Source organism: Schistocerca cancellata, chromosome 3 (genome assembly GCF_023864275.1).
Source record: "Schistocerca cancellata isolate TAMUIC-IGC-003103 chromosome 3, iqSchCanc2.1, whole genome shotgun sequence".
NCBI lineage: Eukaryota > Metazoa > Arthropoda > Insecta > Orthoptera > Acrididae > Schistocerca > Schistocerca cancellata.
Window position 1 is genome coordinate 382560800 of NC_064628.1, and position 23426 is coordinate 382584225.

Consider the following 23426-nt stretch of genomic DNA (forward strand, 5'->3'; position numbering starts at 1 on the left):
AGCTTCAAGATAACACTACTGTAGCAAGGAATAATCAATATATTACAACCTGAGGATGCGTCTTCAATTGACTTTACAGTCAGTGCCGATGATTTCAATCGAAATCACGCGTTCTCGATACTAGCCCCAGCTTCAAACTGTCGCAGCAGTTCTAAAAGAGTTTCTTTCAGCAGAAACGTTTTTGTGCGCCTGAAAGCGCAGCAGACAGCCTTAAATTCAGTTGTCGTGTAAATCGGGCAACAAGCAGCGGCCAGCGGCGACAAGTGACGAACGACGTACCGGAAATCCCAGGAAATCGATACTCCCCGCTGCAGGCGCCCCAGGCCTCTCCGTGGGGTCCTCGGTTCGCAGCCAATCGACGAGCTGTGGAAAATACCCTGCGCTTGCACCAACAAATAACCGAACATTAGGTCTGTGTAAACATTGATGCGAGGACGGGGGAATCAGTGACGAGAAGATACTCACTCGTTAATTGACACCAGCATGCAATAAATTCAGATCCATTCCGTAAGTAACATCGTTACTATTCGTTTTTATTCTGTCTCAGAACATCTCTGAGGCGCTTTTTCTTTTCGTGCGACAGTCGAGTTGTTGAATTTTTGAGGTTGTTCATGGCCGTTGCCAAAGAGGACAAGTGCTGATAGGTATAACAGTTGCAAAATACTGGCACGAATCTTTTACAGTTGAATGAAACGGTAGACAGAAACTAGCTCTAGGTAACATCAGTTTGCGTTATGCTGAAATGTAGGAACGCGCGATAGAATACTGACCCTACAACTTATCTTAGAAGATGGAATGCACAAAGGAAAACCTACGTTCATATAATCTGTAGATTTAGAGAAGGCTTTTGACTATGCTGACTGCAATAACTTCTTTAGAATTATGAAGGTAGCAGGGATAAAATATACGGAGGAAAAGGTTATATACAAATTGTACAAAACCAGACTACAGTCGTAACAGTCGTTGGATATGAAAGGGAAGCAGTAGCTGAGAAGATAGTGAGACAAGACTGTAGTATGTCCCTGACGTTATTCAGTCTTTGCTATGGGCAAGGAGACATTTAAATTTTACGGAGAAGAAATAAAACTTGCATTGATGAGAAATTGAATTGGAAGAAACACATTGATGATCTGCTGAAACGGTTAGGTTCAGCTACTTATGCTATTAGGGTTATTGCAAATTTTGGTGATAATCGTATCAGTAAATTAGCCTACTATGCCTATTTTCATTCACTGATTTCATACGGCATCATATTTTGGGGCAATTCGCCATTAAGAGAGAAAGTATTCATTGCACAAAAGCATGTAATCAGAATAATAGCTGGAGCCCACCCAAGATCACCTTGCAGACATTTATTTAAGGAACTCAGGATATTCACAATACCTTCGCAATACATATATTCACTAATGAAACTTGTCATTAATAACCCATCCCAATTCAAAAATAACAGCGAACTGCACAGCTGCAACACTAGAAGAAAGGATGATATTCACGATTCTGAATTAAATCTCGCTTTGGTACAGAAAGCGGTAAATTATGCTGCCACAAAAATCTTTGGTCATTTGCCAAATAGTATTAAAAGTCTGACAGACAGCCAACCATCATTTAAAAGCAAATTAAAAGAATTTCTGAATGAGAACTCCTTCTACCCAATAGATGAATTCTTAGATACGAAGTAGTAACTGTAAAAAAAATTAATTAATTAATTTGTGTAAATAAAATTTATGTTAAAGTAACACGTTCCACATCACTACGAAATGTCGTATTCATGATCTATGGAACAAGGATCAATGTATCTATGTATGAGATTTAAGGAGTGTATTGTAAGTTGGTCAGAGACGGCAGAGGACTTCGCAGTTTAGTTGAACGGAATGAATAGTGTCTAGAATATAAGTTAAAGTTGAACATCAACAGCCGGCCGGAGTGGCCGAGCGGTTCTAGGCGCTACAGTCTGGAACCGCGCGACCGCTACGGTCGCAGGTTCGAATCCTGCCTCGGCCATGGATGTGTGTGATGTCCTTAGGTCAGTTAGGTTTATGTAGTTCTAAGTTCCAGGGGACTGATGACCGCAGAAATTAAGTCCCATTGTGCTCAGAGCCATTTGAACCATTTTTTTGAACATCAACAAACTTAAAACAAAGGTAATGGTCTGTAACTGAATTATGAAGTTGATATTGAACGAATTACATTCGGAAGTGAGACACTTAAAGTAATAGACAAGTTTTGCATTTGAGGAAAAATAACTGACGACGGCCAAAGTAGAGAGGATATAAAATGCAGACATGTAAGAGCGAGAAGAGTTCTTCCGAAAAATGGAGGTATTCTAACAGCTAGTATAAATTTAAGCATTAGAAAGTATTTTCCGAAGTATTTACCTGGAGTACAGTGTTATATGGAAGTGAAACTTGGACGATAAACAGTTCTGACAAGAGAACAGAAGCTTTTGTAACATCGTGCTACAGATGAATGCTGAAGACTAGATGGGTAGCTCGGATAATATTGAAGAACTACTCACTGTAATGGTTAAGAAAATAAATTTACAGCACAACTTCATTAAAAGAAGTAATTGGTTGATAGGACACAGGGTAAAAAATGGTTCAAATGGCTCTGAGCACTATGGGACTCAACTGCTGAGGTCATTAGTCCCCTAGAACTTAGAACTAGTTAAACCTAACTAACCTAAGGACATCACAAACATCCATGCCCGAGGCAGGATTCGAACCTGCGACCGTAGCGGTCTTGCGGTTCCAGACTGCAGCGCCTTTAACCGCACGGCCACTTCGGCCGGCTACACAGGGTAAAGAATCGTTAATTTGGTAATAGCGGGAACTGTTGTAGATAAAACTTGTAGAATGAAACCAGGGCTTGACTAGAGTGAGCAGGTCGTAATGGATGTAGGGTACAGTGATTGTCAAGGCATGAGGAGAATTGCACAGGATAGGCTAGCGCGAAGAGCGGCATCAAACTATAGAACTGAAGACCACCACAACAACAACGCTAACTTAACTGCTACTAGTGAAACGAACCACACCGTGTCTTTTTTTAAAAAAATAGGTTATTGATGGTCATAATTACATATAATTTCAACGAGACATTAGCGGTAACGATAGGGAGCAGTAGATCATTCACAAGCACATTGAAAGGACCGCGTGTCACAGGCCCTTCTTACACAGTCACGTCACATTGCTTGACGTAACACGCGAAACAATAGAGATCACGGAGAAATTTTATGATAGAATTAATGTATGTGTTCTACATCTACATCTGTACTCTGCAACCCATCGTGAGGTGCATGGCAGAGGCTACGTCCCATTGTACCAGTTATTGGGGTTTCTTCCTGTTCCATTCACGTATGGAGCGCGGGAAGAATGATTGAATGCCTTTGTGTGTGCTGTAATTATTCTAATTTTATCCTCACGTCCCCTATGTGAGCGATACATAGGGGGTTGTAGTATGTTCCTAGAATAATCATTTAAAGGCTGTTCTTGAAACTTTACTAATAGACTTTCTCGGGACAGTTCCGTGAGAGTCTTCCAGTTCAGTTTCTTCAGTACCTTTATAACAGTCTCCCACGGATTAAACAACCTTGTGACCATCCTTCTCTGTACATGTTCAATACCCCTGTTAGTCCTATCTGGACGGGTCCCACACACTTGAGCAATATTCTAGAACCGGTCGCACAAGTAATTTGTAATCAATCTACTTTGTAGACTGATTGCACTTCCCCAGTATTCTACCAATAAAACGAAGTCTACCACCTGCTTTAGCCATGACTGAAACTATGTGATTATTCCATTTCATATTCCTTCAAAGTGTTACACCCCAGGTATTTGTGTGAGTTGGCCGATTCTAACAGTGACTCAGTGACAATATAGTCTTAGGATACTACGTCTCCTCGTTTTGTGAAGTGCAAAATTTTACATTTCTTAACATATAAAGCAAGTTGCCAATCTCAGCACCATGTTGAAACCTTGTCAATAAATGGCTCTGAGCACTATGGGACTTAACATATGAGGTCATCAGTCCCCTAGAACTTAGAACTACTTAAACCTAACTAACCTAAGGACATCACACATATCCATGCCCGAGGCAGGATTCGAACCTGCGACCGGAGCGGTCGTGCGGTTCCAGACTGGAGCGCCTAGAACCGCTCGGCCACACTGGCCGGCCCTTGTCAATACCTGACTGAATATTTATGCAGCTTCTTGCAGATACTAATTCATTGTAGATAGCTACGTGATCTACAAAAAGGCTGATTTTACTATCAATATTGTCTGCGAGGTCATTAATATACAAATGTGATCATTCCATTTCATATTCCTACAAAGTGTTACACCCAGGTATTTGTGTGGGTTGGCCGATTCCAACAGTGACTCAGTGACATTATAGTCATAGGATACTACGTTTCCTCGTTTTGTGAAGTGCAAAATTTTACATTTCTTAACATATAAAGCAAGTTGCCAATCTCAACACCATGTTGAAACCTTGTCAATACCTGACTGAATATTTATGCAGCTTCTTGCGGATAGTAATTCATTATAGATAACTACGTCATCTGCAAAAAGGCTGATTTTACTATATTGTTTGCGAGGTCATTAATATACAATACCGGCAGTAATGGTCCCAACGCACTCCCCTGGGGCACACCCGAAGTCTACATCTGAGGATGACTCTCCATCCAAGATAACATGTTGTGTCCACTCTACCAAAAAATCCTCAACCGAGTCACAAATTTCCCTTGATACGCCATGATCGTGCTCTTCACAATAAGCGTTGGTACGGTACTGAGTCAAATGCTTTTCTGAAATCAAGGAAGACTGCATCTGTCTGGTTGCCTTGATCCAAAGGTTTCACATATGTCATGTGAGAAAAGTGCGAGTTGTGTTTCAAATGATCGATGTTTTCGAAGTCCATGCTGGTTGGCATTAGAGAGGTCACTCTGTTCAAGGTACCTTATTTTGTTTGAGCTCAGAATATGTTCTAAGATTGTGCTACAAATAGACGTCAAGGATACTGGACGGTAGTTTTGCGGGTCACTTCCGCTACCCTACTTGTAAATGGGTGTGACTTTGCCTTTTTTCAAGAACTGGGCACCGTTTCTTGTTCGAGGGATCTACAATAGATTACATTTAGAAGAGGGGCTAACTCAACCGCTAATTCAGTACAGAATCTGACAGGGATTCCATCTTGGTCTGGAGTTTTGTTCTATTTTAACGATTTCAACAGTTTCTCAAAACAACTGGCACTGATACTTGTTTCATTCAGATTTTCAGTGGTACGAGAATTTAATTTGTGCGTTCGATTGGAACTATGAAAATGGTGTGCCTTGTGGGTCACTAATTTACAATTTGTTCAATACGAGGCTATTTCACTCTGCTGCTACCATTCTTATCAATAACTGAATTGTCCGCCAACATAGCTGACTGGTCAGTGCGGCAGATTGCCATGAGAGCGGCCCGGGTTCGATTCTCGGTCACGTTGGAGATTTTCCCCAGTTGTTGACTGGGAGTTGAGTTGTCCTCATCATCGTATCATCTCCATCGGCACGCAAGTGGCCGAAGAGGCGTCAACTAAAAACACTTCACCAGTCAACCGGTCTACCCGACGGGAGGAACGCCCCGCCCCCCCCCCCCTTCACACACACACACACACACACACACACACACACACACATACACACACAGTAACTGAATTCTCCACTGAGTCTCCTCTTACATCTGCTGGGCAGATTCCGCTAGTAGCATCCTTTGTGCTGTGCAAAACTGAGATTTATTTCCCCAGAGTTAAGGTACTTGCGAAGCGCAGATACACATTCAAAAATACAGGTAGTGAAATGAGGTTGCATCGGCGTAAGGAAGGAAGTAAATAAACTCATCGGAGCTCCGCCTCTAGAACTGATAATGGCCCCATTTCGGAGATGAACACAGTCTGCAAGTTTGTTCAGGTATGCCACATCCAGCTGAGCCACCTCGCTGATGATCTGATCCTGTTGAGTTGCTAAATTTGAAAAATCTTAATCGACAACAAAATTTGAAAAACGGACCCCAACCACATACATACTATCTATTCGGAAATACATATGTGGGGTAGAAAGAATTGTCATTCATTTTTTGCCAGCTCTTTTAATTCGCGAGGATGGTGGTCAAGTATTTTTGACTGCACACTTTGCTTTATTCTGCGCAGGATTAAACTTAAGTTTTGAATAGTGGAGACTATTTTTTATCCTAGTGTCCTATTTATGAATTTCTTCTTTTGAATTCAGAGCACACTGCACACACATATTAATGTACTTTGAAGTATCAGTCAGAACAAAACGTAAGTAGTATCAAATACACGCGCAAAACCTTTTGACGCGCCAAAATCACTTTTTAAAAAAAAATGAATTAAGGGATGTGTGAACTCGTTGATGAAATTTACATTTACATAGTTTGCAGACGACAAGCTATGAGTGCAGACACCATACAGTTGGTCCTGCAAAACAAGGTAATGTAAAATGACGGTAAAGAAGCAAAAAGAACAAAAGCTTTCCTTAGGCCTCACTTTGTTGAATCAAATCTTTTTACGGTTTTCAATGAACAAAAACCCCCTGTGATGGCTCAGAGGAGCTGAAACATATTTGGGTAAAAACAAAAAGCAGTGCGTTTGCAAAAAGGCGTAACCCATATCCTATAATTTAACTACAAGTGCGGAAAGAAAGGACAAGAGCTGCAGATCCAAAAGGTGAATACCAGGTACTTCCTTCTCTCTCATCATGAGAGCTAATAAGCTACCTAACACGAACTTTTACTTCCCTTTTAGTTACATAAGACGTGAGCCATTTACTCATTGCACCTCGAAAATAATAAACTTTAACTTTATCCAAAAGAATATTGTGATTTGCATATTCAAATACCTTAGACAGCTCTTAAAAACTCTAGTAGGTTTGTTAGCCTTTTTTGCCTCGATTGGTCGTTCCTATGATATCCATGAATATTGGCCGTTCCTCCTGCTCAACCATTCTTAAGTACATTACTTTTTCCAAAAATTTTGTCCCACTACCTTTCTTGAAGCATGTGTGTTATTCCGTTTCAGTACCAGGCTGTGAAGTAAAATTTATGCTTCTGTATGGTTCGCATTATAGTGGGCAAGTTATGTAGTTAATTTAATGAGTACGACAATGTTTATGCTGTAAATAACCCGCTTTTTTAAGTTGAAGTGATACGGCACATTGGGCTGTGACTGTAGTGTGCTCAATGGCTGCCAGAAGTTTCTGGGAGACTGAGCTGTCGGTGCGGGGCTTTTGATTTGCAGGTGAGGCTAGCGAGCGCTAGGCAGGCCGACGCGAGGCAAGGTTAGGCGCCGGTGATCAATAACGCCGCTAGGCGCCACCCGCTGCCGCCGCCGCGGACTAGTCGTGCTGCGAACCTCGCAGACATTCTGCCGGCGGAAGATGATGCCACTCCCCCACGTCAAACTGCGCCATATACAATCAAATATTACGCAAACATAATAAAGTCTGAGAAACTGTTAATCGTGTACGGTAGTCTTCAGTTGTTGCACTGCTGTCAGTTTACACGGTAACAATATCAATGCTGTGAGGGATAGTCGCGCGGTCTGGGGCGTCTTGCCACAGTTCGCGCAGCTCCCCCCCCCCCCCTCCCCACCCACCCCACCCTCCCCACCCCCACCCCCGTCTCGGGCATGGGTGCATGTGTTGTCCTCAGCGTAAGTTAGTTTAAGTTAGATTAAGTAGTGTGGCAGCCTAGGGATCGACGACCTCAGCAGTTTGGTCCCATAGGAACTTTCCACAAATTTCCAATAATATCAATGTTTTTTCTAACCGCCCTACGTGCGGTTGCAAGTCAGACAAATTTTCTCGTGCCAACTTCCGCAATGATTTTGCTTTGCTTTGCTGCATAGAGTCAGAAACATCCAACAGCTACCGTTCGTTTATTTTTGCTGGTCTTCCATTTCGTTCGGCATGTAACACTGATCCTGTCTCTCGAAATTTCTCAATAAATCCAAGAACCACATTAAAATGTGGTACACATGTTCCCAGAATTTTTTCAGCAACTGCCTCCCGCAATAAGTCTGTGCCTTGCCGAAACACATGTTTAACAAGAAAAATACGTTCGACAGTTGAAATAATCGTAATTTAAAAGCAAGTCACACATCGAAGCACTATACTTTGCATTTAATAGCTTTCATCAACTAGACGGAACAGTTAAATGTTACGCAACAGTAGAACAAATTAAAAACAATTGCATATCTATGCACATCTATATCTGATTAGTGCGAAAAGTGGCAATTGACCTTGAATAAGGAAAAGTGTGACGTTATTCACATAAGTACTAAAAGAAATCAGCTAAATTTCGATTACACGATAAGTCACATAAATCTGAACGCTGTAAATTCAACTAAGTACTTAGGGATTACAATTACAAATAACCTGAATTGGAACGATCACATAGATAATATTGTGGGTAGAGCAAACCAAAGACTGCGATTCAATGGCAGAACACTTAGAAGGTGCAACAGGTCTACTAAAGAGACTGCTTACACCACGCTTGTCCGCTCTATTCTGGAGTATTGCTGTGCTGTGTGGGATCAGGTGGGACTGACGGATGACATCGAAAAAGTACAAAGAAGGGCAGCTCGATTTGTATTATCGCGAAATAGGGGAGATAGTGTCACAGACATGATACGTGAATTGGAATGGCAATCATTAAAACAAAGGCGTTTTTCGTTGCGATGGGATCTTCTCATGAAATTTCAATCACCAGTTTTCTCCTCCGATTGCGAAAATATTCTATTGGCACCCACCTACATAGGGAGAATTTCTCGACCTCCGCTATCGGGTGGAGAAATGTAGGGTCCCCCTGAATAAGTCAGGCGTGCACTACACGCCGGAAGCGGCTACAAGGGTAGCGGAGTACGTGTGGAGTGCACATGTGGGTTTTTTAGATTAGAGAATCCCCTCCCTAGGCCCGACAAGACGCCTCCTGAGACGCGGCAAGGTAGGAGTAGGCAAAATGCAACAGGGAATAACAATATTAATGTGCTAATAGTAAACTGCAGGAGCGTCTATAGAAAGGTCCCAGAACTGCTCTCATTAATAAACGGTCACAACGCCCATATAGTACTAGGGACAGAAAGTTGGCTGAAACCAGACGTTAACAGTAAGGAAAACCTAAACTCAGATTGGAATGTATACCGCAGAGACAGACTGAACAGTGAAGGGAGAGGCGTGTTTATAGCGATAAGAAGTACAATAGTATCGAAGGAAATTGACGGAGATCCTAAATGTGAAATGATTTGGGTGAAGGTCACGGTTAAAGCAGGCTCAGACATGGTAATTGGATGTCTCTATAGGCCCCCTGGCTCAGCAGCTGTTGTGGCTGAGCACCTGAAGGATAATTTGGAAAATATTTCGAGTAGATTTCCCCACCATGTTATAGTTCTGGGTGGAGATTTTAATTTGCCGGATGTAGACTGGGAGACTCAAACGTTCATAACGGGTGGCAGGGACAAAGAATCCAGTGAAATTTTTTTAAGTGCTTTATCTGAAAACTACCTTGAGCAGTTAAACAGAGAACTGACTCGTGGCGATAACATATTAGACCTTCTGGTGACAAACAGACCCGAACTATTTGAAAAAGTTAACGCAGAACAGGGAATCAGCGGTCATAAAGCGGTTACGGCATCGATGATTTCAGCCTTAAATAGGAATATTAAAAAGGGTAGGAAGATTTTCTGTTTAGAAAAAGTGACACAAAGCAGATTTCAGAGTACCTGTTGGCTCAACACAAAGGTTTTGTCTCAAGTACAGATAGTGTTGAGGATCAGTGGACAAAGTTCAAAACCGTCGTACATTATGCGTTAGATGAGTATGGGCCAAGCAAGATCGTAAGAGATGGAAAAGAGCCACCGTGGTACAACAACCGAGTTAGAAAACTGCTGCGGAAGCAAAGGGAACTTCACAGCAAACATAAACATAGCCAAAGCCTTGCAGACAAACAAAAATTACGCGAAGCGAAATGTAGTGTGAGGAGGGCTACGCGAGAGGCGTTCAATGAATTCGAAAGTAAAGTTCTATGTACTGACTTGGCAGAAAATCCTAAGAAATTTTGGTGACACTCTGTGACCAAAATGGTACTGAAACAGAGGATGACAGACTAAAGACCGAAATACTAAATGTCTTTTTCCAAAGTTGTTTCACACAGGAAGATTGCACTGTAGTTCCTTCTCTAGATTGTCGCACAGAAGACAAAATGGTAGATATCGAAATAGACGACAGAGGGATAGAGAAACAATTAAAATCGCTCAAAAGAGGAAAGGCCTCTGGACCTGATGGGATACCAGTTCAATTTTACACAGAGTACGCGAAGGAACTTGCCCCCCTTCTTGCAGCGGTGTACCGTAGGTCTCTAGAAGAGCGTAGCGTTCCAGAGGATTGGAAAAGGGCACAGGTCATCCCCGTTTTCAAGAAGGGACGTCGAATAGATGTGCAGAACTATAGACCTATATCTCTAACGTCGATCAGTTGTAGAATTTTGGAACTCGTATTGTGTTCGAGTATAATGACTTTTCTGGAGACTAGAAATCTACTCTGTAGGAATCAGCATGGGTTTCGAAAAAGACGGTCATGTGAAACCCAGCTCGCGCTATTCGTCCACGAGACTCAGAGGGGTTCACAGGTAGTTGCCGTGTTTCTTGACTTCCGCAAGGCGTTCGATACAGTTCCCCACAGTCGTTTAATGAACAAAGTAAGAGCATATGGACTATCAGACCAATTGTGTGATTGGATTGAGGAGTTCCTAGATAACAGGACGCAGCATGTCATTCTCAATGGAGAGAAGTCTTCCGAAGTAAGAGTGATTTCAGGTGTGCCGCAGGGGAGTGTCATAGGACCGTTGCTATTCACAATATACATAAATGACCTGGTGGATGACATCGGAAGTTCACTGAGGCTTTTTGCAGATGATGCTGTGGTGTATCGAGAGGTTGTAACAATGGAAAATTGTACTGAAATGCAGGAGGATCTGCAGCGAATTGACGCATGGTGCAGGGAATGGCAATTGAATCTCAATGTAGACAAGTGTAATGTGCTGCGAATACACAGGAAGATAGATCCTTTATCATTTAGCTACAAAATAGCAGGTCAGCAACTGGAAGCAGTTAATATCATAAATTATCTGGGAGTACGCATTAAGAGTGATTTAAAATGGAATGATCATATAATGTTGATCGTCGGTAAAGCAGATGCCAGACTGAGATTCATTGGAAGAATCCTAAGGAAATGCAATCCGAAAACAAAGGAAGTAGGTTACAGTACGCTTGTTCGCCCACTACTTGAATACTGCTCAGCAGTGTGGGATCCGTACCAGATAGGGTTGATAGAAGATATAGAGAAGATCCAACGGAGAGCAGCGCGCTTCGTTACAGGATCATTTAGTAATCGCGAAAGCATTACGGAGATGATAGATAAACTCCAGTGGAAGACTCTGCAGGAGAGACGCTCAGTAGCTCGGTACGGGCTTTTGTCAAAGTTTCGAGAACATACCTTCACCGAAGAGTCAAGCAGTATATTGCTCCCTCCTACGTATATCTCGCGAAGAGACCATGAGGATAAAATCAGAGATATTAGAGCCCACACACAGGCATACTGACAATCCTTCTTTCCACGAACAATACGAGACTGGAATAGAAGGGAGAACCGATAGAGGTACTCAAGGTACCCTCCGCCACACACCGTCAGGTGGCTTCCGGAGTATGGATGTAGATGTAGATGTAGAAATGATCATCACAATAAAATAAGAGAAATCAGGGCTCGCACAGAAAAATTTAAGTGCTCGTTTTCCCGCGTGCCGTTCGAGGGTGGAACGGTAGAGAGACAGCTTGAAGGTGGTTCCTTGAACCCTCTGCCAGGCACTTTATTGTGAATAGCAGAGTAATCACGTAGATGTAGAAAAACAAATCTGCCAACTTGTGTTCTACCAACTTTGTTTCCTAGGTAATCTACATCAGGTGATAGCGAATTTCCGAACATACTGTGTTTTAGCGTAGAATAAAAAATAATCTAATTGCTGCGCAGTTATAGTGTGGAAATGTACTTAAGGAAGGTTTTTCGAACCATGGCTTGGGCACACTCTTTCTAGTTATCGTGAACGTGGACCAGGATGAATGTTTATGGGGAGCCGGAGGTGGTCAAATCCAAAAAATTACTATTTTTTTTTTTTTTTTTGCTACCGAAAATTAACTGGAACATTCCTCTTTAATGTAAACTTTGAATTGTTCTACTCGCCCTAGAAGTGGAGTTATTACCATTTTCCCCCACGCCTGCAGAGGAAATGGGCGGCCGCTGAATGCATCTAACACCCTCTCGTGACTTCCTGGCGAACTGCTTGGGATTTTCTCGGCCTGTTACACATACTGCGCCTTATGTTACGCATACAGCGAGTGTGCAAGGGTTGGCTACATTGTTTTCTGTGACAAATGAAGCGCTAAGAGCGCGGAACATCGTCTCTTTGCTGTTTACCGTTTCGAATTAGTTCAGTTTTGCGCCTGTTGTTGGTAGTATTATACACTCCTGGAAATTGAAATAAGAACACCGTGAATTCATTGTCCCAGGAAGGGGAAACTTTATTGACACATTCCTGGGGTCAGATACATCACATGATCACACTGACAGAACCACAGGCACATAGACACAGGCAACAGAGCATGCACAATGTCGGCACTAGTACAGTGTATATCCACCTTTCGCAGCAATGCAGGCTGCTATTCTCCCATGGAGACGATCGTAGAGATGCTGGATGTAGTCCTGTGGAACGGCTTGCCATGCCATTTCCACCTGGCGCCTCAGTTGGACCAGCGTTCGTGCTGGACGTGCAGACCGCGTGAGACGACGCTTCATCCAGTCCCAAACATGCTCAATGGGGGACAGATCCGGAGATCTTGCTGGCCAGGGTAGTTGACTTACACCTTCTAGAGCACGTTGGGTGGCACGGGATACATTCGGACGTGCATTGTCCTGTTGGAACAGCAAGTTCCCTTGCCGGTCTAGGAATGGTAGAACGATGGGTTCGATGACGGTTTGGATGTACCGTGCACTATTCAGTGTCCCCTCGACGATCACCAGTGGTGTACGGCCAGTGTAGGAGATCGCTCCCCACACCATGATGCTGGGTGTTGGCCCTGTGTGCCTCGGTCGTATGCAGTCCTGATTGTGGCGCTCACCTGCACGGCGCCAAACACGCATACGACCATCATTGGCACCAAGGCAGAAGCGACTCTCATCGCTGAAGACGACACGTCTCCATTCGTCCCTCCATTCACGCCTGTCGCCACACCACTGGAGGCGGGCTGCACGATGTTGGGGCGTGAGCGGAAGACGGCCTAACGGTGTGCGGGACCGTAGCCCAGCTTCATGGAGACGGTTGCGAATGGTCCTCGCCGATACCCCAGGAGCAACAGTGTCCCTAATTTGCTGGGAAGTGGCGGTGCGGTCCCCTACGGCACTGCGTAGGATCCTACGGTCTTGGCATGCATCCGTGCGTCGCTGCGGTCCGGTCCCAGGTCGACGGGCACGTGCACCTTCCGCCGACCACTGGCGACAACATCGATGTACTGTGGAGACCTCACGCCCCACGTGTTGAGCAATTCGGCGGTACGTCCACCCGGCCTCCCGCATGCCCACTATACGCCCTCGCTCAAAGTCCGTCAACTGCACATACGGTTCACGTCCACGCTGTCGCGGCATGCTACCAGTGTTAAAGACTGCGATGGAGCTCCGTATGCCACGGCAAACTGGCTGACACTGACGGCGGCGGTGCACAAATGCTGCGCAGCTAGCGCCATTCGACGGCCAACACCGCGGTTCCTGGTGTGTCCGCTGTGCCGTGCGTGTGATCATTGCTTGTACAGCCCTCTCGCAGTGTCCGGAGCAAGTATGGTGGGTCTGACACACCGGTGTCAATGTGTTCTTTTTTCCATTTCCAGGAGTGTACTTCTTGTGTAAAGCGTTGTTCTGGTTACGATGCCACGTTTTAGTAACCGTGTATATAAGAAGAGGAAGAACATAGGGAAAAGAAAATTAACACTAATACCAAGTTGCGACACTACAATTACTGAAACAGTGCGTTCTTCTGCTAAGCAACACATGGCCGGCCATAGCCCTGTGACATCTTCTAGCAAGAAGCTGACTGGTGGAAGTGACAGATTTCGTGTATATGTTAGTGACAGTGATGATATTAACGAAGTACTGAATATTGGATCATTATCTTCTGTGCTGAAAGAAAGTGTTCTGTGCAAAACGTGTTCAAGTGTAGGAATGGGACTAGAGATAACAAAGCACTTTGGTTTAGCTTGTGAGATGAAGATAATCTGTGCATGTTGCAAGTATCAAGTGACTTTCTACAATTCATATGCCAGTCTCTTTGGTGAAAATGGACGATCTAGAGTGTTTGATGCGAATGTTCGACTTGTGTATGGTCTTCGATCCATTGGAAAAGGGTCTGCTGCTGGTAAACTGTTTTGTGGTATTATGAACTTGCCATCGCCTCCAAGCAAATTTGGGTACTACTGTGAACTGCTAGGATCCTCTGTTGAAGATGTGGCTTTGAAAACCATGAACGAAGCAGTGGAGGAAACTGTAGAAATGAACGGTGGTTCTAGGGATTTGGTAGTAGCTTTAGATGGTTCCTGGCAAACGAGGGGTCATAAATCCCTGAATGGGGTTGTAACTGCTACTTGTGGTGATAGTGCAAAAGTGATAGATGTTGCAATATTATCACAACATTGTAGGTGCAAAAATAAAATCAAAGGAGAGCACAGTGGAACCTGTGAGGCAAATTTTAGTGGATCAAGTGGAGCAATGGAAGTGGATGGAGTGAAACAAATTTTTGAACGTTCAGTTCCCAGATACAACGTTAGGTACAAATATTACCTTGGGGATGGTGATTCCAAAGGTTTCAAGACTATAGAGGAACTGAAACCATATGGAAATGAATTTGTAGTTGAAAAGTTGGAATGCATTGGGCATGTGCAAAAGAGTACGGGTGCACGGCTTCGAAGGCTCAAACAAACTTTGGGTTCAAGTAAGCTCAGTGATGGAAAGACAATAGGAGGGAGAGGCAGGCTTACTGATGAGATGATTGAACGTCTACAGAGATACTATGGGTATGCTATAAGGCAAAATACTAGTAATGTTAGTGACATGCGAAAAGCAGTGTGGGCATTGTTCCTTCATACTGCCTCTTCCAATGAATACCCTCAACACAGCCTGTGCCCAAAAGATTCCTGGTGCAAATATAATGCAAAAAAGGACTATGATCACAAACATGGTTTGCCAGCAGCTGTGATAAATGCAATAAAACCAATTTTTCATGACTTAGCACAGCCAGAATTGTTACACAAATGTCTACACAGAAAGACGCAGAATCCTAATGAGAGTGTAAACAATTTGATTTGGAAAGTGATTCCTAAAAGGGTGTTTGTAAGCATAAAAACACTGCACTTTGGCATTTATGATGCAATAGCAACCTACAACCAAGGGAACAGTGTGAAGTGTGAAGTTCTGAAGGCATTAGGATTTACAGCTGGGGTGAACACTGTATGAGCACTAAGAAACATTGACAGAGAAAGGATAAGAGGAGCAGAAAGAAGGGAAAGGCATATGAAGTATGATGGAACAACAGGCCAGAAAAGAAGACAGAAGAGGAAGCTTTTGGAGGATGAAGAAGAAGACCCTGATAATCCATCCTATAGTGCAGGAATGTATTGAGAAACTTTGATAGCCATTTCCTGTAAATTAGAATTTTTCGAATATAAGGAACATTTTCTCAAAATCCACTCAAGCTAGAGAGATGAAATTTTTATACAGCACTCCTAGTGGTCAAACTTACATTGTAACACAGCCATTTGGCAATATGTTCAGTAGTTTCATTTCAGTTTAATTATAAAGCAATTATTTGTAAAAAAATTTGGGTCATTAATAAAAAAATAATTGGAAGGAAACTAGAAAAGATACTCCAAAATCCCTCTGTCATAACTGCAATACTAAACCACTCTATATGTAAAAAAAATTCAAATTTTTCTGTTTGGTAGTTTATTCATAAATGTTCCTCAAACATAGTGATTTTAACATGGGCAGCATAGGCACCTCCGGCTCCCCTTAAATATGCCTGGTGACCAAGTGTTGCCCCTTTTTCTACGTCCTCGTTATGTGTGTGCTGTAGGCACAGCTGTATTCACAAGGCTGCTCGCAGACGTTCCTTGTTGGGCGAAGACATCGACGGTGCGCTAAACCGCCTATTTTAATCCCATAAAAAATTTCTGAGACTTTTTGGCACAGTAGGTGAGACGTAGCAATCGACATTCCGTAATATGATAGCTCGATGTGATCCCTTCATGAATGAGTGCTCTACATGGTGTGCCTGAAGAAACCTGTGGACTCCCCTGCTCGCCGAGGCTAGAGGCGACATAACACAGTATTAGTACCATGTTTGCTGGAGGTGAGTCAGTCCTCCATTGATAGCATTATCCTCATGTACCCCAAGGGGAAACGCGTGGTGGTAATGTCTGGGAATCAGGGTGGTTACGGAAACTCAGATCGCATAATTGTTAAGGCGACTGCTTGCGATAAGTGGGAAATCTGATTTCGAGTCCTGGTCTGACGCAAATTTTCAGTTGTCAATGTTTATACATTATACTGCAGATTCAGCATATCTGAACGGTTTACACAGGTATCACCTCATACCATTGCATCATCACTGATTTCACCCTCATCGATCCACTCTTTCCGGTTCAGTGAATTTAAATAATATATTTGAAAATGAAAAACCCGCAGTATTTTATCTACTAATTAGTGTTAGGCTTAAAAGATCGTAATCAAGCCGAAGTAGACTGCCAAAAAACTTAGTTCGCGTTTACGTAGACGCATGTTGCGCAACGCTTCTAATGTTTGTAGCGCGTTTCGTGGAGGATTTACAGATTTTCTCCCAAATACTCTTCTACAGGCGTGCTTTGTTTTGTACCAACTCTCGACAGACTGTAACCATAGAGAAATATTGCCAGCCTGTTTAAACTTTGCAAACAGATCCTAATAGCTGCACAAACTTTAATAATACATAGTCGAACTGCTGGCTAAATGACTCGTTGGAAAACAACTTCGTGCTACGGCCTACTTTTTGTGCTTGCTTGGGAAAGTGGAAAATTTCCCGGTCTGTTACAGAACACTGTGTCGCCCAAGTAATAAATTCACTTAATTTTTCATGTAATTCCCTCACGCAATATTTATCCAGTGAGCAGATTTTATCCTCTAAGTCCAGTTTTGTGAAATTACTCATTAGCAACTGGCCTAGTCTCTTCAATAAACAAACCGATGCATAGTACATAATGTGAAAAGGTTTTATGCATTGCATTCTAAATCTTGATGTGTTTGTAAGTATATATTTTCTCGCTGAAAGGAATGTCGATGTTTTGAAATATTTGTACGTCGCTTTACCTATTCGTTCATTTGACAGCAGTGTAGAAAATTTGCAGTACAACATTTGTCAAGAAACTCAGTTTAGCTATTAATAAGCTCATTCACTCCTAGTTCATTAAATCCTCTACTATATTCTGACTTTTTGTATCAACAACCGCACCTGAGAACAACGCATCCACCAGTCAAACTGTGCTAAGCGAAGTGCCATCTAGAGTGCGCTATTCGCTTATTCTTTCGGTCAAGGCAACTTTTATTTATGGGCCAATAACGAGTTTGCAGATTTTTCGAAGACTGCTGCAAATTTATTTTAGTGATTAATTAATATCTGGAGAATACATTTCATCCTCATGTCCTGTTTTCATGTACTGTCTCCACATACTCGATAACGTGACGAAAGTGTGGCTATATTGATGAAATTGTTAGCTTTCTCTGAATAGAGACTAAATATTAAAATAAATTTACAGTAGCCATCGAAAAAGTCAACCTGTTCTATCTTTGTTCCTCCTATTTGGCACTCAATCCGTTTATATCTCTTTCCCACTGAAATTTCTTTCGTTAGCATCTCCAAAACGAAAGTAATGTCAGTGGGAAAGAGATATAAACGGATTGAGTGCCACATAGGAGGAACAAAGTTAGAACAGGTGGACGGTTTCAAGTACTTAGGATGCATATTCTTACAGGATGGCAACATAATGAAAGAACTGAAAGCGAGGTGTAGCAAAGCTAATGCAGTGAGCGCTCAGCTAGGATCTACTCTCTTCTGCAAGAAGGAAGTCAGTACCAAGACTAAGCTATCTGTGCACCGTTCAATCTTTCGACCAACTTTGTTGTATGGGAGCGAAAGCTGGGTGGATTCAGGTTACCTTGTCAATAAGGTTGAGGTTACGGATATGAAAGTAGCTAGCATGATTGCAAGTACTAGTAGATGGGAACAATGGCAGGAGGGTGTCCACAATGAGGAAATCAAAGAAAAACTGGGAATGAACTCTATAGATGTAGCAGTCAGGGCGAACAGGCTTAGATGGTGGGGTCATGTTACACGCATGGGAGAAGCAAGGTTACCCAAGAGACTCATGGATTCAGCAGTAGAGGGTAGGAGGAGTCGGGGCAGACCGAGGAGAAAGTACCTGGATCCGGTTAAGAATGATTTTGAAGTAATAGGTTTAACATCAGAAGAGGCACCAATGTTAGCACTGAATAGGGGATCATGAGGAATTTTATAAGGGGGACTATGCTCCAGACTGAACGCTGAAAGGCATAATCAGTCTTAAATGATGATGGTGATCGAAAAAGTTTTATACATATGCGTACAAACAAACATATATACAACCACACTCTACATCTGTTAGTCTGTCAGTCATTTTCAACAGAAACTCATGTTGTTGTTGTGGTCTTCAGTCCAAAGACTGGTTTGTTGCAACTCCTATGCTACTCTATTCTGTGCAAACCTCTTCATCTCGGAGTAACTACTGCAACCTACATTCTTCTGAATCTGCTTACTGTAATCATCTCTTGGTCTCCCTCTACGACTTCCCCCCCCCCCCCCCCCCCCACACACACACTTCCCTCCAATACTAAATTAGTGATCGCCTGATGTCTCTGAATGTGTTCTATCAACCGATCCCTTCTTCTAGTCAGGTTGTGCCACAAATTTATTTTCTCGTCAGTTCTTTTCAGCACCTCCCATCATCTGTAGCACCACATTTCAAAAGGTTCTATTATCTTCATGTCTAAACTGTTTATCGTCCATGTTTCACTTACGTACCTAACTACACCCCAGACAAATACTTTCAGAAAAGACTTCCCAACAGTTAAATCTATATTCGATGTTAACAAATTTCTCTTCTTCAGAAACACTTTTCTTGCCATTACCGGCCTACATTTCATAGGCACTCTACTTCGGCCATCACCAGTTATTTTGCTGCCCAAATACCAAAACTTATCTACTAGTGTCAGTGTCTTGTTTCCTAATTTAATTACCTCAGCATCGCCTGTTTTAATTCGATTGCATTCCATTATCCTTTTTTTTTTATATTCATCGCCGCGCCGGATTAGCCGAGCGGTCTGGGGCGCTGCAGTCATGGACTGTGCGGCTGGTCTCGGCGGAGGTTCGAGTCCTCCTTCGGGCATGGGTGTGTGTGTTTGTCCTTAGGATAATTTAGGTTAAGTAGTGTGTAAGCTTAGGGACTGATGACCTTAGCAATTAAGTCCCATAAGATTTTACACAAATTTGAACATTTTTTTATATTCATCTTGTATTCTCCTTTCAAGACCCTGCCCATTCCGTTTAGCTGCTCTTCCAAGTCCATTGCTGTCCCTGATATAATTACAATGTCATAGGCAAACCTCAAAGCTTTTACTTCTTCCCCCTGAATTTTAATTCATACTCCAAATTTTTCTTTGGTTTTCTTTACTGTTAGCTCAATATACAGATTGAATAACATTCGGGACATCCTACAACCCTGTCTCATCACCTTCTCAACCACTGTTGATGCCCCTCAACTCTTATAACTGCTGTCTGGTTTTTGTACACATTGTAAACAGCCATTCGCTCCCTGTATTTTACCCATGCTACCTTCAGAATTTCAAAGCAGAAATTCATACAGACAAAAAATTAGCAGATAGGAAATACTGCCTGAAAATGAGGACACCATCGACCAGGGGTAAAGCGAACTGAAGAAAGAGAAAGAAAAGACGGAGAAAAAGAACATGTGAGCAACTTCGAAACGCTGAAGATTAAAACATATATATTTGCGTAATTCGCTGTTAACCGATCATTTATTATATTGGTATGTACACTGTAGCGTCAAATAAACTGGTATAGGCATGTGTAATAAAATACAGAGAGATGTAAAAAGGCAGAATACGGCGCTGCGGTCGGCAACGCCTATATAAGCTGTCAGATTGGTTACTGCTCCTACAATGGCAGGTTATCAACAGTTTAAGTGAGTTTGAAAGTGCTGTTATAGTCGGTGCCTACGACCATTTCACGAGTGCGCGAATATCAGGAATCTGGTAAAACATTAAATCTCCGACATCGTGCGGTCGGAAAAAGATCTTGCAAGAACGGGACCAACGACGACTGAAGAAAATCGTTCAGCGTGACAGAAGTGCAGCCCTTCCGCAAATTACTTCAGATTTGAATGTTGGGCTATCAACAAGTGTCATCGTGCGGACCATTCAACGAAAATTCATCGATATGGGCTTTCGGAGCCGAAGGCCCACCCGTGTACCTTTGATGACTCCACGACACAAAGCTTTACGCCTCACCTGGGCCCGTAAACACCGACATTGGACTGCTGATGACTGGAAACATGTTACCTGGTCGACAAGTCTCGTTTCAAATCGTATCGATCGGATGGACGTGTACGGGTATGGAGGCGACCTCATGAATCCATGAACCCTGCATGTCAGCAGGGGACTGTTCAAGCTGGTGGAGATTCTGTAATGGTGTGGGGCGTGTGTAGTTGGAGTGATATTGGACCCCTGATACGTCTACATACGACTCTGACATGTGACACGTACTTAAGCATCGTATCTGATCACCTGCATTCATTCATGTCCATTGTGCATTCCGATGGACTTGGGCAATTCCAGCAGGACAATGCGACACCCCACACGTCGAGAAGTGCTGCAGAGTGGCTCCAGAAACACACTTCCACTGGTCACCAAAATCCCCAGACATGAACATTATAGATAATATCTGGGATGCGTTTAACGTACTGTTCAGAAGTGATCTCTACTCCCTCGCACTCTTACGGAATTATGGACAGCCTGGCAGGATTCATGGTGTTAGTTGCCTCCAGCACTGCTTCAGACTGAGCGAGGTGGCGCAGTGGTTAGCACACTGGACTCGCATTCGGGAGGACGACGGTTCAGTCCCGCGTCCGGCCATCCTGATTTAGGTTTTCCGTGATTTCCCTAAATCGCTGCAGGCAAATGCCGGGATGGTACCTTTCAAAGGGTACGGCCGACTTCCTTCCCCGTCCTTCCCTAATCCGATGAGACCGATGACCTCGCAGTTTGGTCTCTTCCCCCAAGCCCGCATCTCGTGGTCGTGCGGTAGCGTTCTCGCTTCCCACGCCCGGGTTCCCGGGTTCTATTCCCGGCGGGGTCAGGGATTTTCTCTGCCTCGTGATGGCTGGGTGTTGTGTGATGTCCTTAGGTTAGTTAGGTTTAAGTAGTTCTGAGTTCTAGGGGTCTGATGACCATAGATGTTAAGTCCCATAGTGCTCAGAGCCATTTCTTCCCCCAAACAACCCAACCCAACCCACTACTTCAGACATTAGTCGAGTCCATGCCACATCGTGTTGCGGCACTTCTGCACTCTCGCGGAGGCCCTACACGATATTAGGCAGGTGTATCAGTTTCTTTGGTTCGTCAGTTTCATACGGTAATCTTTTTTGGAAAACAGTTGCGTAAATAGCGGCAAAGCCGCAATTCCTCGATTGTACTCGCGTACTCGCACTCCCTTGTACGCTGGTAGCGTCCACTTGCACGAGACAAAACTCAATAGACGAGTTCACTGTTATAAATGAGCAGTGGCTGAGACTTGCAAGTGGTGTCTCCTAACGTACGAAGACGGAGAGTTCGGTGATGACGTCATAGGACCCGCTGGCGAATTTAGAGCGAGTGCACGGAATTCATTTCTGATCACTAGTGTGAACATCTCTGCAGAGTGACGTTGCCTCCCGCACTGTTTCATTCCGTTGACACCCGGAGTGGATCGACCTGAATAAAGCGATGCAACTGTTGCGCAGGTCCCGCAGGACAAGAAGAAGGAGGAGGTGCAGACGGCGCTGCTTTCGGCGCCCAAGATCGAGGTGACGTCGGAGGCGGACGAGAAGCTGGCGCGTGCCGTGGCGGCGGTCGTGGCTGCCGGGGGCACGGTGAGGCCGCGCTCGCAGATGCCGCGCATCACCTCGCTCACCAACATGGAGGCGGCGCGCAAGCGCAAGGCCTCCATCATCTCCAACATCTCCAGCATGGACTTCCACGGCAGCTCCCTGCACATACACACGGTAAGCACCAACACCACCGTCGTCGAAACATTTCTAGCAACTGAAATCCTCTTCGTCTTTCTTGTTTCATGTTTTCCAGTACTTTATCACCTTCTCCCCATGTTGTCTTTTTTCTGTCCATATTGTTCCTAATTTGTATTTTACCTGCCTCAAAAGCCCTAAAAATTTAGTATTTGACTCTTAACAAAGCTTCTTTCCGTTATTTCCTATTCTTTGATGTTGTTTATACCGGGTGATCAAAAAGTCAGTATAAATTTGAAAACTTAATAAAACACGGAATAATGTAGATACTTCGTGAAGAGTTTGACAGAGCACTGAAAGACCTGAGTCGAAACAAGGCCCCCGGAGTAGACAACCTTCCATTGGAACTACTGACAGCCTTGGGAGAGCCAGTCCTGACAAAACTCTACCATCTGGTGAGCAAGATGTATGAAACAGGCGAAATACCCTCAGACTTCAAGAAGAATATAATAATTCCAATCCCAAAGAAAGCAGGTGTTGACAGATGTGAAAATTACCGAACAATCAGCTTAATAAGCCACAGCTGCAAAGTACTAACACGAATTCTTTACAGACGAATGGAAAAACTAGTAGAAGCCGACCTCGGGGAAGATCAGTTTGGATTCCGTAGAAATACTGGAACACGTGAGGCAATACTGACCTTACGACTTATCTTAGAAGAAAGATTAAGGAAAGGCAAACCTACATTTCTAGCATTTGTAGACTTAGAGAAAGCTTTTGACAATGTTGACTGGAATACTCTCTTTCAAATTCTAAAGGTGGCAGGGGTAAAATACAGGGAGCGAAAGGCTATATACAATTTGTACAGAAACCAGATGGCAGTTATAAGAGTCGAGGGACATGAAAGGGAAGCAGTGGTTGGGAAGGGAGTAAGACAGGGTTGTAGCCTCTCCCCGATGTTATTCAATCTGTATATT

The 23426-nt window shown here is 43.4% G+C and overlaps 1 protein-coding gene across 1 annotated transcript in view; it reads left to right on the forward strand.

The window, feature by feature from the left end:
* The window catches only part of LOC126176721 (uncharacterized), a 622696-nt gene that overhangs the window by 558431 nt on the left and 40839 nt on the right, over nt 1-23426 (forward strand). The window contains exon 6 of the mRNA XM_049923889.1: nt 22228-22488. Coding sequence (XP_049779846.1) covers nt 22228-22488 — 261 coding nt within the window. The remainder of the gene's footprint in view (nt 1-22227; nt 22489-23426) is intronic.